Source organism: Balaenoptera acutorostrata, chromosome 1 (assembly GCF_949987535.1).
Source record: "Balaenoptera acutorostrata chromosome 1, mBalAcu1.1, whole genome shotgun sequence".
Classification (NCBI taxonomy): domain Eukaryota; kingdom Metazoa; phylum Chordata; class Mammalia; order Artiodactyla; family Balaenopteridae; genus Balaenoptera; species Balaenoptera acutorostrata.
The window spans coordinates 10,158,760-10,176,024 of NC_080064.1; the positions used below are offsets into that span (position 1 = coordinate 10,158,760).

Below are 17,265 nucleotides of genomic sequence, written 5' to 3' on the forward strand. Positions count from 1 at the left end.
TCATGGAGAAGCCAAGCAATTGAGGCTTCTCCATGATCTCAGCACATGGAATGGGACAGAGACCCCAGACTTCAAAGGGGAAGAGGTAATTCACAGAAGAGCAGGTGTTTGGTAATTAGATGTTTGTCCTATTATACAGATACATCATTCAGATAAAATTCTCTCTTCATAATAGCTCTTTTTCAGGGCCAGACCCACTATCCAAATTCTTTTAGGTAGTTCAGGGAGAGGTAAAATATTTCTTTTTGAGTCTGCTGGGTCTTTATTACCTTCAGCTCAAAACAGTTTGCATGTCAAAGCTGCACACTCTGGGGAGGCTAGTTCTGAGCCCCTTCACCCTCTTGCACTACTGTGGTCTAGGTACAGGTATTTTTTAGCTTATGTGTTTTTTTTGTCTGCCTCAATAGAATGTAAAAGCTGTACTTCGAGATAACCGAGAGAGGAATATGTCACATTCATTGGATGTTGCCCCTTCACCCAGAATGGCAGTTGGCACATACTAGATACTCAGTAATTTTTCTTTTAAATTGAGGAATAATTGACAAATATAACTGTATATATTTTAAGTGAACATAATGTTGATATACATATATATTGTGAAATTATTACCAAGATCAAGATGATCAAAACATCCACAGCTCACACAGTTAACTTTTTTTGCGTGTGTAGTTGGCATGCTTAAAATCTCCTCTCAACAACTTTCAAGTATATAATATTATAGTGTTAACTATAGTCACCTTGAGTATATTAGATCCTTGAAGAGATATATGAGCATCCATGTTCATTGCAGCATTATTTACAATAGCCAAGGAAACAACCTAGACGTCCATTGGTGGAAGAATGGATAAAGAACAAGTGGTATATACATAAAGGTATATTATTCAACCATATAAAGAAGAAAATCTTGCCATATGTGAAAACTTGGATGAACCTGCAGGACATTATGCTAAGTGAAATAAGTCAGAGAATGACAAATACTATATGGTATCAGTTATATGTAGAATAATTTTAAAAAAACAATTTCATAGAAACAGAGAATATAATGGAGGTTTCTAGGAGTCAGAAAAGGGGAAAATGGGATGACATAGGTCACAGTTTACAATTATCCAGTTATAAGAAAATAAATTCTTTTAAATGAATCAAGGAGAGAGAAGTGGGGGGCAATATTGGGTATTTGTTGGGGGAGTCTCACGTGTGCTGGAGACATCCAAGGGAATGTGTCCACAGAGTCCCCACACCACCCGGATCATACCAGTGTTCAGCCATGGACATTAGAGGATTTCTATCACAAGGGGAGTCCAGTGCCCCCGAGTCCACTGTGGGCTTCTGGGCTACTCCTTCATTTGTGGTGGGCAGTTAATGCGTCATGGTTTGATTTTCATCTCCTATGACCTTTCTTCAGATCAAAGTAGGCAATTTGGTGTCACTTGGATGACAGGGACACAGTGCTAGATGTCATTCTTTCTCATTTCCTCCTGTAAAGCACAATTTTCAAAGTCTGGAGGGTGTGATGAGTGAGGAGAGTAAACTGCAAAACTTCCAAAGAGCATCTCTTTCCTTGGCCTAAATGCCATGGTTGGGACCCTCCACTTCCCTCTTAAGCTGCCCCTCATCCTTGCATCCAGAATGAATACTCACCACTCTGTTTCTCCAGTCTCCATTGGCCAGACTCTGTGCCCTTGGGGTAGAGGTTGGGGGCAGCTACTGGAACTTAATGCAGGTCAGGGCAATAGAAGCCAGTCCCTTTTGAACTCATGTCACTGAGCAGGACCCTATGGTGCCTCCCTAGACAGACTCCTCTACATGTCCTCTGCCTGCCTCTTGTTTATAGAAAAACTTTAGCCTCCTAAGGCCTTCCCTGAGTTCCAAAGAATGAATTTAATCAGAGAAGTGAGAAAATGCAAAAATAAAGGGAAACATTCAAGCAGGACAAAATGATGATTGTTTAGCCATTAAAAAAAAAAGTCCAGAACATTTAATTCCTCTTCAAGGGTTATAGATAATATTCTCAGCAATAGCCTTTGAGCTGTTTTGCAGATACTGAAATTCCCATGAGGCTGAAGAAGTTAACTGTATGCTGACCAGGAGCAGGTAGATTCCAGACCAGTTGGAAGCAGAAGGTTGATGATGTTGACCCTAACCATTCAGAAGAATGTCCAGGAGAAGATCATGAACTTAAAAATGCTCTTCCTCACCCTGTCTTTAAAAACCTTTCCCTGAAAGCCATCTAAGAATTCAGGCCTTTAAGGCATTGCCACCTGTACTGCTTCCTTGGCCTGGAAATAATCGCTGCACTTTTCTTACCACGACACGGTGCCAGTAGACTGGCTTTACTGAGAGTGGGCAAGCAGACCCAAGATTGGTTTGGTAATATTCACAGCTCCCAAAACCAGGACACCTGTGCTCCCAGTGGTCTCAGGCACAAGTCCCCAGACTTGAAGGGACACAGCCCTGTGAGAGTCAGAGGACATGATCTCCTGCTCAGCTGCCATTTCCCTCCTCTCCCCTCATTCTGGGTCCCACACCAGCTCCCATGGATATTCTCTGTTCTCCTCCCTCTTCCTTCCTTCAGTGTCTGTGTCCCAACCCTGCCTGGAGAGAGTCAGCAGACCATATCTGCTCTCCACCCACCCTGTGTCTACAAACCTGTCCTCTGAGATGAATCGGATCCAGTGGGACATTTGCATCAAATCTTTATTGAAGAAGAGTGACAGCTCCTTTTTTTATAGCAACATTTTAGTGGATCTAAAGTGTAACCACACCCTGTTGAGTACTGGAGGGGGCAAGGAGACCCAACACAGAGACCTGAATGTTTAAAAAGGCACAGAGGGCAAGACAACTCAGGGCAAGAAGAGATCTGTGTTGGGAGAGAAAAAAGACTTACTGGGCTTGAGGAGAACTTTGTCAGCTCAAGGGCTGGGCTAAGAGAGCCACATCGGGGAGAGCCTCTGCAGGGGACTCGTCCTCAGGACCTCCCATCATCAACTGTCACCTCTGCGAAGACCAGAAGATTCAAGATCTTCCTCTGTAACCCGAAAGGGGTTGCCCTCCAGCATTTCTGGGTGCCTCGATGGATCTGCAGGGGAATGTTATGCCTTGGGATTAATCATATTTTCCAAAATAGCTCAGTGGAATTTGAGAAGAATTCCTTGATTTCTGCTGATCTCAGTGGAAGTGTGTCCCAGCACTGTAGCCAGGCTCCAGGTTCTAGGAGAGGTGATGTTGGTGGGCTGCAGAAAGAGAGGACTGCTGAGCCAGCTTATTCTGGAAGAGGAAATGGATGTACAGAAATATTCTAAACCATTATGCAGAGACCTGGGAGCAGATATTTTAGAATCTCACGTGGGATCCTGTGACTGGAGAAGGGAGTCAGGACGTCCCACTGATGGGCTCAGAGAGCTGCTCTGACCTGGACAGCTAACAAGGTCATGAGAACAACTCACCAGGACATGGTAGAAATGCCAAATCCAGGATTCACATCAGACCCTGGGAGTCCCGCTAGGCCCAGAATTGGGCGGGAAGGACCGCATCTCTGTGCACGTATGCTCCCTCCTCTTCGACACACAGTGTGTCCCCTGAGCAAACAGGCTCTGTGTGGAGGTAGACAGAAGAGGTATCCTCTACTCATGGGGAAGGAAAGGTGCTGGGCTTTTATAATTTCTAGAACATTCCAACACTTTGATCCCTCCCACCTCCTTGGATCTCACAGAAGCTGGGATCCCGTAGAAACATCAGCAGCTTGGACTCTGCAATTTTCCCATTTTCACTGACAGCACCTGAAGTCTGTCAGCCAGTTCTTCCTAACACTTAGGTTGTCTGACAACTCAGGGGTCCTTCTGAACCCCTCACCTGAGGGAATCTACCATTTATTCTCTGGGTGGAAGTGGGCAGGTTTTTTTACCAAGCTCAGACCTGAATCCACCAGCCTAAAAATGGGAAAGAGCAGGGAAGTTTACATTTTCTGTGAAGGTTATTTGAAATAGTGGATGAAAAGTGCTGGCACAATAGCTCACCCAATTTTTATTCCATAAACAGGCATGTATGGTTAATCTCACTCTACTGCAGCTCATTAATAAAGATGATAGTTAAAATCTCTATTGAGTACAACCCAGTTTAACCCAATTTTATGCAAAGGCCATTTATACTCAGGGTAGAAATATGGTGAATTGAATATCCCAGAAAGATTCCAAGATGGAGGACACACTTCAAAAACCCTAGCCTTGGTGGCCAGCGGTATATGAGAATGGTTTGGGCATTACATTAAATGGGGGCAGGTGGAGTCATGGAAAATTCTTGGGGATGGAGGAAGGTTCTCCCTTTTTTATGATTTTAAATTTCAAAAGAATCTCCGTGTGATGTAGCCCAGGGCGGGAGACCTCCCTCAACGTGGCAGATCATTAAACACAAATATACCCTCTGAAGTTTGGGGGGGAAAGTGTTGTTATTTTTGAACGGTACTTAATATGAAGAGAAGGACAGAATTTTACTTCTGTGCCTAATGGTGTCACTTCGATCAGAATCTTACCAAAGTTTGAGGAAACACTATCAAAAAATACTTAGAACGGGGCCAGTGGGATTATGGTTCAGCTCCCAGGGCCCCTAGAATATGCCTGGGGTTAATTGCCATCTCGTCTGCATCCTCTGTGGGAAGAACCTAAAATAAAACTTTTACTGGTAGCAGCTGCCATGTTGAGGACAAGGTTAGAAGGGACTGATCCACATTTATTTTCCCTCCGGCTCTGAGTTCCCAAAGAGCCCAAAGTGCCCACCCTCAGTGGATCTCAGACTTGAAAATGTCTCAGCTTTTCAGCTTCTCAGCTTTGAATCTCTCAGCTTCACGGAGCTGGTCATTTCTCCCTCTGCTCACATTCTCAGATTTAGTCTTTTCGTGGCAGTTTGCTGTCCAGATCTCAACGTTCTGGGAGGAAACACCCTCAAAGATGACACTGTCTTCTCTTAGCCACTCTTGCTTAATTTCTAAATATCACCCAAAGAAAAGTCTTTAATGTCCCTCTTCCCCAAGAGGAAAAAAAAAATATGATGCTGTTTGAGTGATTCACAGGGTCCCTTTAGGAATGGCCACCACCACACTGCCCAGCACCCACCCTTACTTCTCATTGTGATTTTGACCAGAGGTCCTTCAGAGAAGCCAGGACTTAAGCCTGGAGGGCCAACCACATCCCCAGTTGCACTTCCCTTGCTCCCTGAATAGGCTCGTGATCTGCTATGTTTCCAATATAACACCTAAGCGACAACTTGAAGCAAATAGGATTTTTTTTGTTTGTTTCCTTTGGACATAACACCACTGTCTTTATGAAGCTGCTTTAATTCTGGGACATTTAATAATTTTGATTTGACCAAAGATCTCCCAACAATGATGTGTTCAAGACATTGTTTTTGGTTTTGCTTTTTGTATAATGTCAGGAACAGATAATCCCTTCCTTTTCTCACACCCGGACTGTCCATGTTAGTAAAACTCAATCCAATTTTGTGGAGTGAATCAATGAATAAATCCTTGACTCCATCCCCCACCCCCTCATTCTTTCTCTTTCAAGAATGGAGGTCTGACCCAATCAATTCATCTGAGATTGACAGTAATCCAATCAGGATTAACCTGAGGGATATTCTGGAATCTATTCAGGTAGTGCTTTCTGGTTGGAAGTTAGTAGTAGGAAAGTGGGAGGATGTGATCAGAAAGTTCTATAAAAGCCTCAAGCACCAAAGAAGAGATGCAGAAACTTCTCACTCTGGAGTCACTGCCTGGATTCTCCACTAAGTCTGAGGTCTGAGCAGCCTGCCAGCTACATCAGAGCCGGTAACTTATCAAACTCAGCTAAGGATATTTTACCAATGGTAAGCATGTTTTGAATGGTGGAATGCAGTCTGAGATGGCATGGAGAGTTTTCCTTTTCCTTTCCTTTTTGTTGAACAAATTTAAGGCTTTGGTTTTGCCTCAAAGTGTAGTTTTGCCTTCATCCTAAACATTTTGATTTGTACTTTGGTTTATATCATTTAAATGTCTTATCAAGCACTTTTTCTTGTTAATGAAAAACATCTAACTGTTGGGAATGTTATTTCTTGACATTTAAAGTTTTTATTCTGTACACAACTGGCATTCATTTTAAAGGTATCTCCTTAATCTTTCCCAGAAAACTAACTTTGGGGATTGAAGATGGAAACTGTTCCACATGAATTCCTGTCTCCATAGTTTGGGCCCTAAGTGATAGTTTAAAAGTTTTCACCCTAGAAACAAGGGGGCCAGCTTGCTCAGTCTCATGGTACAAACTTGCAAGGGGGAACTGCATTAAGCAAAGCAGTGGATGGAAATGGATGAGTTACTCATTACCTTTCTTCCTTCTTGGTACTTGTGAGATTCTTGCTCTAGTGCCAGAAGGGACAGAGCTATGACTTTGTGCCCACCAAACCCAGACTGGAATCCAGAAAAATTGGGTTTCTTCCATTCTGGTTCACCATTGCCAGAGCATTGATTTTGGCCCTGAGTTGATTCCTCTGAAGGGTGGGGAAACAGACAAGTGTGTGTTCATGCATGGCCTGAGAACGATGCTTTGTTCCCTGGCAGTTTCACAGGATTCCTTTCAGAGCAGAGTCAGGATGAGTGTTGGGAACCCACCCAGACTCCTGGACTTAGCAGCAATGAGCCTGTTGAGAGACGAGGCGTTGACCATCTTCTCTTTGGAGTATCTGCCCACGGAGCTCTTCCCACCACTGTTCATAGCTGCCTTCTATGGGAGATGCAGGGAGACCTTGAAGACCATGGTGCAAACCTGGCCCTTTGCCCGCCTGCCTCTAGGGGGCCTGATGCAGAAGCCTCACAAGGGAACCTTACAAGCAGTGCTGGGTGGGCTTGATGTCCTGCTAGCCCAGAAGGTTCGTCCCAGGTGGGTCTGATCCTGTTAGCCTGGCAGGGTCTTATGTATCCTGGAAGAGACTGCTGGTGTCAGGGAGAGTGAATGACCAAGGGGTGGACCAGAGGCTTCTGAAGAAGCTCAGAAGCCTTGAGCATTGCTGAGATCACTTTGGAAAATGCCTTACAAAAGTGTAGTAGTACCTAAGATGCAGGGGAACCTGAAAGAATGTGTCCTAGCCTCCTTACTGTGATGCTTAACAATATTACAAGTGAAGAAGCAGGAAGGATGGAAGAGTAAAAGAAGCTGGAGGAAAGTGAGGAAGAGAGGGAAGAGGCAAGACAGCAGGTGATGTCAGGAATGTGAAAGAAAAGCACAGATGGGAATTCTGAGTGTTGCCTAAATTCTGAGACTGTGGTTTCATTCAGTGTGTATCTTAAAGCATCCCACCCAATCTGCTGTTTCCCCACAGGAGGTGCAAACTGAGGGTGCTGGATTTAAGGAATACTGGCCAGAACTTCTGGAGCATGTGGTCTGGAGCCAGAGCCCATGTGTACTCAAGCTCATCGATGGCACCCGTGGTTGAGGACATTTCAAGGACAAAGCAGCCCTTGGCTCCCTTGGAGGTATTCATAGAAATTTGTCTCAAGAAAAAGACCCTGGATGAATTCCTCGCCTACCTCATCAGGTGGGTGGAGCAGAGAAAAGCCTCCATACACCTGTGCTGTAAGAAGCTGAAGATTGTTTCAACGCCCAAGGAAAATATTAAGAAAGTTCTGAGTATAGTACAGCTGGACTGTGTACAGGAGGTGGAAGTGAATTGCACCTGGAAGCTGTCCACCCTGGCCATGTATGCTCCTCACCTGGGCAAGATGAGGAATGTTCAGAGACTCCTTCTCTCCCCCATTCATGTGTCTGCCTTCAAGGAGCAAGACCATCAATATCTTCTACAGTTTGCCTCTCAGATCCTCAGGCTGCAGTACCTCCGGGATCTCCATATGGAATCCCCATCCTTCCTCGAAGGTCGCCTGAACCAGATGTTCAGGTGAGGGTAGCACCACTGGCTGAGTAACAGTGAACACAATACTAGAATACCAAATGCATTGTCTAATTTGCTGCTCTACCATGAAGTGCGGTATCACATAAGCACAGTAATCAAGATGTGGGACCAACTGGTATAGAAGCTCTGGAAAGTGACACCATGCTAGAAAGGTATAAATTAGGGGGTATAGATCTAGTGAAGTTGTGTATGTGATTTCTTCCTTGGGAAGAGATATCTGTGATCAGATGACTTAGGTAAATAGGTAAGTGAAGGGGGCATTGAAGAGGAAAAACCACATCAGACCTGAGCATTTCTAAATAGAAATTCTGTGGTCACCAACTTATGACTACAATGAGCCTGTCTTACAGCTCCAGGCTGAAAAAGGTTGTTCTGTGTTGCATATAAGGTAATTAATATATGGAAATGCAAGATTCTGGAGATGATGGTAATGAAGCAGAGCCAAAACGATAATAAAAACTGATAGAAGGTTTGTAGATGATGCAGGGATGTAAGTGAGCCCCTGAAGACTGGCAACCCCAGTGGATGTTGTGGGATCTTGCCCAGGTTGGTTGTTTCTACATGTCTCCCAACAGCCTCACCTGGGCAGAGATATAGGCATCTGGAGCCCAAGCATGGACTGAAGGAATCTGAGTTGAAATATTTTTTATCTCATCTCCCAGTACTAAAATTCAGTGGTGTCCATACTTGATTGCAACTCTGTGTCAGGCTCTCCTCTGAGCATGTTCTAGAGTATTCCATTATCTTCATTCATCCTCCTAAGGAAGTGGAGTATGTTGTACTTTGCTTGACAGATGAGAAAAGAGAGCTTTCAAGGTTCTATGTACTTGACCCAGTCACACAAAGAATATGGCAGGACTCATCCTAAAATGAGAGTGGGCATTCTGGATATTGAGCTTTACCAGATGGTAATAATGACCTTGACTTTGGGACAATCATTGACCTCACACCTGAGGTCACCTGCCACTCTGGTTTCCCAGACCTAATTGCTTGTTTTTTTTTTTTTCCAGGTGCCTGAAGACCCCCTTGGACAACCTCGCAATAACCAACTGCCTGCTTACAGAATCAGACTTGACGCATCTCTTCCAGTGCCCAAATATTAGTCATCTAAAGGGCCTGAATCTTAGTGGTGTTACCCTGACCAACTTTAGTCCTGAGCTCCTCCAAGTTCTGCTGGAGAAAGTTGCAGCCACTCTTCAGGAACTGGACTTAAACCTGTGTGGGATCATGGACTCCCAACTCGAGGCCATCCTGCCTGCCCTGAGCCACTGTTCCCATCTCAGGGTCTTCAGCATGTGTGGGAACCTCCTCTCCATGGCTGTCATGGAGAGGCTCCTGCGTCATACTGATGGGCTGACTGGTTTAAATCTAGAGCTTTACCCTGCGCCTCGGGAGAGTTACAGCTCTCAGGGTGTTCTCCACCAGGAGAGACTTGCCCTTCTACACGCTGAGCTTTTGGAGATTCTTAGAGACTTAGGACATCCCAGGACCATTTGGATTAGCCCCAGCCCCTGTCCTCACTGTGGCGTTGACATATGTGATCACATAAGTCCCAGTATATAATGATGTAATACCCTGCCTTGTTGGTTGCTTCTATCAAAAGCTTTCTTCTGAACCCTTGGAAACTGAAATCTAGGACATAGGTACATTATGAAGTGAAAACACACCCATGGTTTCTGTTATCTGCTCAGTGTGACTGGGAAAAGGAAAGGTGATCCAGCAGGGGTGCAGGATTCCAGAAGGATATGTTGATTTGGGAAGCTGATGGGACTTTTAGACATGTGTTTATAGAGTTAAATATGAACCTAAATTTCTGGAGGAGGATTCAGTTTGAGACACACATGTTTGAGTTATCCTTGGATGGACAGTTGTAGAAATGTTCAGAAATAAAGAGACCGTCAGTGTAAATGGAAAGATGCCTTCCATGATATATTATCCTGTTTTCTGTGTTTACATCTCAGGAAACTCCAGTTACTGATGGGAAAAAAAAAAAGTCACTCAGTTGTCTATGATCTGAAATTCTATCATTCCCCAGTTCTTTTATTCTTCTCGGTTATATCTTACCTCCTTACTTATTTCTGTGGCTGTTCAGTGGGTTAACACAAACAACAAAGGGAACATACTCAGTAGTCAATGAGCCATTGCAGTGAGAAATTAGCCAGACTCTCTGGTCCACAACAACCCATGCCTGTCATGGGTGGGAACTGTTCCTTCTTGAATTTATCTAGTTGTGGCTGGAAAAGACATGCAAATTCCTACCAAAAAATACTAAAATCAGACAGGCATGGAACATGGTTTTATTATGTTTATACCACATTTAAAAATTATATCTTTTGGAGGCTAGGTCATGTCAATAAGACATTCACTTCATTCCCCTAACACCTCCTGGTCCTTCCTATTGAGGAAGACTAGTATAGCATGTTTTGACATCAGCATATCAGGATGTATAATATAATAGCTGTAATATACAGCATATAACTTATAGTCGGCCATCTGCATCCTCAGCCCTGCACCTTCAGATTGAACCAGCTGCAGATCTGGTAGTAGCATATTTATTAAAATTCCCTGGATCTCCTGTCTTAGTAGTCTATTATGATGCAGGAAATATTTCCCTTGTTCGTTCTTCTCTTATCTAGAGTTGCACTATTACTAATATTCTCTGTAGAGTTATGTATATGATTGATGGCCTCAAGATGTTTAGCTATGTCAGATGCCTGGTTTCACATTGGGTAGTGCAGGAGACAATAATTTTATAAAGTAGATGGGATATAAGTTATACAGCTAGTTGCATTTATAAATTTGTAGTACAGTGGAGAGAGGCACAAGACAAAACTAATTTGAAAACAAGTAAGAACAAATTAAACCATGATTAGTATAATGAGTTTTAATCTGGTTGCAATAAATCATCAAGTCCACAGGGGAGCCACCTGGAGAAGCCAAATTCTGGAGGAATCATGTAGAGACAAAAAGATTAAATGCTTCATCTTGGTTTACAAAGGTATACTTTATCAACTTGTTGCAGAACTTAGAGAAAGAGGAAAGGTTTTGTGGAAAATGAAAATTAATATTAGCATCTGTAAGAACCATTAGGTGAAGTTGAGACCATAAATAAATCTTTCCGATTTTTGTTTGTTTCATTTGTTTTAAACTAAGGGACATCTTAGGTTAGTCATTACATATATGTATTTTTTCAATCCACTTTCTAATTTTTTTAATAGATATCAGTAAATTAGCTCTTTATAAAAGTTCTCCAAATTTTTCCAATATAGAAGTTTCTCCAATTTAAGGATTTATTGATGAGTAGTATTGATTTTTTTTCAGACAAAATTTTCTCATTTTATTTTATTTTGTAAATGTCTATATAGCACTAACTACAGGCAATATTGTAAGTAATTTACAAATATCAACCCATCAACTTCTCATAACAAAACCCTGTGAGATAGGGACTACTATTAGTACTATTCTTAAATGAATGTGAGGTTAAGTTAGTTGTCCAAAGACTTGCAACTAATGTGTAACTGAACCAGTATTTGAATCCAGTCTGGCTCCATGATCTGTGGTCTTAACTTCTTTTCAACGCAGCCTCTCCCATGACTGCCAGACTTCTAGGAGCAGGACCAAGATATCTTGAGGACTACCTTCATGGTTCCCATGAGTGAAGAGAATTAGCTTACCACTAAAAACCATACATGCAAGAGTCAGTAAGGAAGTTACCACTGGTGCTACAAGTTTGCCATTGATACATCCTTACATAAGTGTCCTATTTTTCTTTTAAGTTGGGATACATATTCAGCCTTCTCAATATTTTGTACATAGAGTAACTTATAAGATTACAGTAGAGTGATAACTGCAATCACAGAAAATTGACCCAAACACCTTGATTCTCTAAATTCCATTTCTCAAAGTGTAAATATGTCTTCTCTTGGTAATTTCTTAATAATTTTTTAAAACACCTTTATTGGAGTATAATTGCTTTACAATGGTGTGTTAGTTTCTGCTTTATAACAAAGTGAATCAGTTATACATATACATATGTTCCCATATCTCTTCCCTCTTGCATCTCCCTCCCTCCCACCCTCCCTATCCCACCCTTCTAGGTGGTCACAAAGCACCGAGCTGATCTCCCTGTGATATGCGGCTGCTTCCCACTAGCTATCTAGTTTACGTTTGGTAGTGTATATATGTCCATGCCACTCTCTCAGTTTGTCCCAGCTTACCCTTCCCCCTCCCCATATCATCAAGTCCATTCTCTAGTAGGTCTGTGTCTTTATTCCCGTCTTGCCACTAGGTTCTTCATGACCCCTTTTTCCCCCTTAGATTCCATATATATGTGTTACATACAGTATTTGTTTTTCTCTTTCTGACTTACTTCACTCTGTATGACAGACTCTAGGTACATCCACCTCACTCCAAATAACTCAATTTCGTTTCTTTTTATGGCTGAGTAATATTCCATTGTATATATGTGCCACATCTTCTCTATCCATTCATCTGTTTATGGACACTTAGGTTGCTTCCATGTCCTGGCTATTGTAAATAGAGCTGCAATGAACATTGTGGTACATGACTCTTTTTGAATTATGGTTTCTTCAGGGTATATGCACAGTAGTGGGATTGCTGGGTCGTATGGTAGTTCTATTTTTAGTTTTTAATGGAACCTCCATACTGTTCTCCATAGTGGCTGTATCAATTTACATTCCCACCAACAGTGCAAGAGGGTTCCCTTTTCTCCACACCCTCTCCAGCATTTATTGTTTGTAGATTTTTTGATGATGGCCATTCAGACCAGTGTGAGGTGATCCCTCATTGTAGTTTTGATTTGCATTTTTCTAATGATTAATGATGTTGAGCATTCTTTCATGTGTTTGTTGGCAATCTGTATATCTTCTTTGGAGAAATGTCTGTTTAGGTCTTCTGCCCATTTTTGGATTGGGTTGTTTGTTTTTTTGTTATTGAGCTGCTTGTAAATTTTGGAGATTAATCCTTTGTCAGTTGCTTCATTTGCAAATATTTTCTCCCAATCTGAAGATTGTCTTCTGGTCTTGTTTATGGTTTCCTCTGCTGTGCAAAAGCTTTTAAGTTTCATTAGGTCCCATTTGTTTATTTTTGTTTTTATTTCCATTTCCCTAGGAGCTGGGTCAAAAGGATCTTGCTGTGATTTATGTCATAGAGTGTTCTGCCTATGTTTTCCTCTAAGAGTTTGATACTGTCTGGCCTTACATTTAGGTCTTTAATCCAATTTGAGTTTATTTTTGTGTATGGTGTTAGGGAGTGTTCTAATTTCATACTTTTACATGTACCTGTCCAGTTTTCCCAGCACCACTTACTGAAGAGGCTGTCTTTTCTCCACTGTATATGCTCACCTCCTCTATCAAAGATAAGGTGACCATATGTGCGTGGGTTTATCTCTAGGCTTTCTATCCTGTTCCATTGATATATGTTTCTGTGTTTGTGCCAGTACCATACTTTCCTGATTACTGTAGCTTTGTAGTATAGTCTGAAGTCAGGGAGCCTGATTCCTCCAGCTCCATTTTTCGTTCTCAAGATTGCTTTGGCTATTCGGGGTCTTTTGTGTTTCCATACAAATTGTGAAATTTTTTGTTCTAGTTCTGTGAAAAATGCCATTGGTCGTTTGATAGGGATTGCATTGAATCTGTAGATTGCTTTGGGTAGTAGAGTCATTTTCACAATGTTGATTCTTCCAATCCAAGAACATGGTATATCTCTCCATCTGTTTGTATCATCTTTAATTTCTTTCATCAGTGTCTTATAATTTTCTGCATATAGGTCTTTGTCTCCTTAGGTAGGTTTATCCCTAGATATTTTATTCTTTTTGTTGCAATGGTAAATGGGAGTGTTTTCTTAATTTCACTTTCAGATTTTTCATCATTAGTGTATAGGAATGCAAGAGATTTCTGTGCATTAATTTTGTATCCTGCTACTTTACCAAATTCATTGATTAGCTCTAGTAGTTTTCTGGTGGCACCTTTAGGATTCTCTATGTATAGTATCATGTCATCAGCAAACAGTGGCAGCTTTACTTTTTCTTTTCCGATTTGGATTCTTTTATTTCTTCTTCTTCTCTGATTGCTGTGGCTAAAACTTCCAAAACTATGTTGAATAATAGTGGTGAGAGTGGACAACCTTGTCTTGTTCCTGATCTTAGTGTAAATGGTTTCAGTTTTTCACCATTGAGGACGATGTTGGCTGTGGGTTTGTCATATATGGCCTTTATTATGTTGAGGCAAGTACCCTCTATGACTTCTTTCTGCAGGGCTTTTTATCATAAATGGGTGTTGAATTTTGTCGAAAGCTTTCTCTGCAACTATTGAGATGATCATATGGTTTTTCTCCTTCAATTTGTTAATATGGTGTATCACGTTGATTGATTTGCGTATATTGAAGAATCCTTGCATTCCTGGAATAAGCCCCACTTGATCATGGTGTATGATCCTTTTAATGTGCTGTTGGAGTCTGTTTGCTAGTATTTTGTTGAGGATTTTTGCGTCTATATTCATCAGTGATATTGGTCTGTAGTTTTCTTTTTTTGTGACGTCTTTGACTGGTTTTGGTATCAGGGTAATGGTGGCCTCATAGAATGAGTTTGGGAGTGTTCCTCCCTCTGCTATGTTTTGGAAGAGTTTGAGAAGGATAGGTGTTAGCTCTTCTCTAAATGTTTGATAGAATTCGCCTGTGAAGCCATCTGGTCCTCGGCTTTTGTTTGTTGGAAGATTTTTAATCACAGTTTCAATTTCAGTGCTTGTGATTCGTCTGTTCATATTTTCCATTTCTTCCTGGTTCAGTCTCAGAAGGTTGTGCATTTCTAAGAATCTGTCCATTTCTTCCAGGTTGTCCATTTTATTGGCATAGAGTTGCTTGTAGTAATCTCTCATGATCGTTTGTATTTCTGCAGTGTCAATTGTTACTTCTCCGTTTTCATTTCTAATTCTATTGATTTGAGTCTTCTCCCTTTTTTTCTTGATGAGTCTGCCTAATGGTTTATCAATTTTGTTTGTCTTCTCAAAGAGCCAGCTTTTAGTTTTATTGATCTTTGCTATTGTTTCCTTCATTTCTTTTTCAGTTATTTCTGATCTGATCTTTATGATTTCTTTCCTTCTGCTAACTTTGGGGTTTCTTTGTTTTTCTTTCTCTAATTGCTTTAGGTGTAAGGTTAGGTTGTTTATTTGAGATGTTTCTTGTTTGTTAAGGTAGGATTGTGTTGCTGTAAACTTCCCTCTTAGAACTGCTTTTGCTGCATCCCATAGGTTTTGGGTCATCGTGTTTTCATTGTCATTTGTTTCTAGGTATTTTTTGATTTCCTCTTTGATTTCTTCAGTGATCTCTTGGTTATTAAGTAGTGTATTGTTTAGCCTCCATGTGTTTATATTTTTTACAGATTTTTTCCTGTAATTGATATCTAGTCTCATAGCATTGTGGTTGGAAAAGATACTTGACACGATTTCAATTTTCTTAAATTTACCAAGGCTTGATTTGTGACCCAAGAAATGATCTATCCTGGAGAATGTTCCATGAGCACTTGAGAAGAATGTGTATTCTGTTGTTTTTGGATAGAATGTCCTATAATTATCAATTAAGTCCATCTTGTTTAATGTATCATTTAAAGCTTGTGTTTCCTTATTTACTTTCATTTTGGATGATCTGTCCATTGGTGAAAGTGGGGTGTTAAAGTACCCTACTATGATTGTGTTACTGTCGATTTCCCCTTTTATGGCGGTTAGTATTTGCCTTATGTATTGAGGTGCTCCTATGTGGGGTGCATAAATATTTACAATTGTTATATCTTCTTCTTGGATCGATCCCTTGATCATTATGTAGTGTCCTTCTTTGTCTCTTGTAATAGTCTTTATTTTAAACTCTATTTTGTCTGATATGAGAATTGCTACTCCAGCCTTCTTTTGATTTCCATTTGCATGGAATATCTTTTTCCATCCCCTCACCTTCAGTGTGTATGTGTCCCTAGGTCTGAAGTGGGTCTCTTGTAGACAGCATATATACGGGTCTTGTTTTTGTATCCATTCAGCCAGTCTATGTCTTTTGGTTGGAGCATTTAATCCATTTACATTGAAGGTAATTATCGATATGTATGTTCCTATAACCATTTTCTTAATTGTTTTGGGTTTGTTATTGTAGGTCTTTTCCTTCTCTTGTGTTTCCTGCCTAGAGAAGTTCCTTTAGCATTTGTTGTAAGGCTGGTTTGGTGGTGTTGAATTCTCTTAGCTTTTGCTTGTCTGTAAAGGTTTTAATTTCTCCATCAAATCTGAATGAGATCCTTGCTGGGTAGTGTAATCTTGGTTGTCGGTTTCTGTCCTTCATCATTTTAAATATGTCCTGCCACTCTTTTCTGGCTTGCAGAGTTTCTGCTGAAAGATCAGCTGTTAACCTTATGGGGATTCCCTTGTGTGTTATTTGTTGTTTTCCCCTTGCTGCTTTTAATATGTTTTCTTTATATTTAATTTTTGGTAGTTTGATTAATATGTGTCTTGGCGTATTTATCCTTGGATTTATCTTGTATGGGACTCTCTGTGCTTCCTGGACTTGATAAACTATTTCCTTTCCCATATTACGGAAGTTTTCAACTATAATCTCTTCAAATATTTTCTCAGTCCCTTTCTTTTTCTCTTCTTCTTCTGGGACCCCTATAATTCGAATGTTGGTGCGTTTAATGTTGTCCCAGAGGTCTCTGAGACTGTCCTCAGTTCTTTTCATTCTTTTTTCTTTATTCTGCTCTGCAGTAGTTATTTCCACTATTTTATCTTCCAAGTCACTTATCCTTTCTTCTGCCTCAGTTATTTTGCTATTGATCCCTTCTAGAGTATTTTTAATTTCATTTATTGTGTTGTTCATCATTGTTTGTTTGCTCTTTAGTTCTTCTAGCTCCTCATTAAATGTTTCTTGTATTTTCCCCATTCTATTTCCAAGATTTTGGATCATCTTTACTATCATTATTCTGAATTCTTTTTCAGGTAGACTGCCTATTTCCTCTTCATTTGTTAGGTCTGGTGGGTTTTTACCTTGCTCCTTCATCTGCTGTGTGTTTTTCTGTCTTCTCATTTTGCTTAACTTACTGTATTTGGGGTCTCCTTTTCGCAGGCTGCAGGTTTGTAGTTCTCGTTGTTTTTGGTGTCTTTCCCCAGTGGCTAAGGTTGGTTCAGTGGGTTGTGTAGGCTTCCTGTTGGAGGGGACTAGTGCCTGAGTTCTGGTGGATGAGGCTGGATCTTGTCTTTCTGGTGGGCAGACCCACGTCTGGTGGTGTGTTTTGGGGTGTCTGTGGCCTTATTATGATTTTAGGCAGCCTCTCTGCTAATGGATGGGGCTGTG

General features: G+C 41.1%; 1 protein-coding gene across 2 annotated transcripts; it reads left to right on the top strand.

Moving 5' to 3' along the window:
• The first annotated feature begins 5,734 nt into the window (after positions 1 to 5,734).
• LOC103001520 (PRAME family member 12-like) lies at positions 5,735 to 9,810 on the top strand. Of its 2 annotated transcripts, none has more exons than XM_007170063.2 (4): positions 5,735 to 5,853; positions 6,581 to 6,899; positions 7,339 to 7,911; positions 8,937 to 9,810. In XM_007170063.2, the coding sequence occupies exons 2-4, from the start codon at positions 6,613 to 6,615 to the stop codon at positions 9,487 to 9,489; spliced, it is 1,413 nt and encodes a 470-aa protein (XP_007170125.2). In that variant the 5' UTR covers positions 5,735 to 5,853; positions 6,581 to 6,612; the 3' UTR covers positions 9,490 to 9,810. The 2 variants fall into 2 exon arrangements, with proteins under 2 accessions (XP_007170125.2, XP_057384794.1); XM_057528811.1 differs by having other exon boundaries at positions 5,774 to 5,815.
• The last annotated feature ends 7,455 nt before the right edge of the window (positions 9,811 to 17,265 follow it).

Excerpts from the sequence above, each read along its gene's own strand:
- LOC103001520 (XM_007170063.2), top strand. The coding sequence starts at position 6,613 with ATGAGTGTTGGGAACCCACCCAGACTCCTGGACTTAGCAGCAATGAGC. Across the intron at positions 6,900-7,338 it reads GCCCAGAAGGTTCGTCCCAG|GAGGTGCAAACTGAGGGTGC; the intron begins GTGGGTCTGATC and ends GTTTCCCCACAG. Across the intron at positions 7,912-8,936 it reads CGCCTGAACCAGATGTTCAG|GTGCCTGAAGACCCCCTTGG; the intron begins GTGAGGGTAGCA and ends TTTTTTTTCCAG.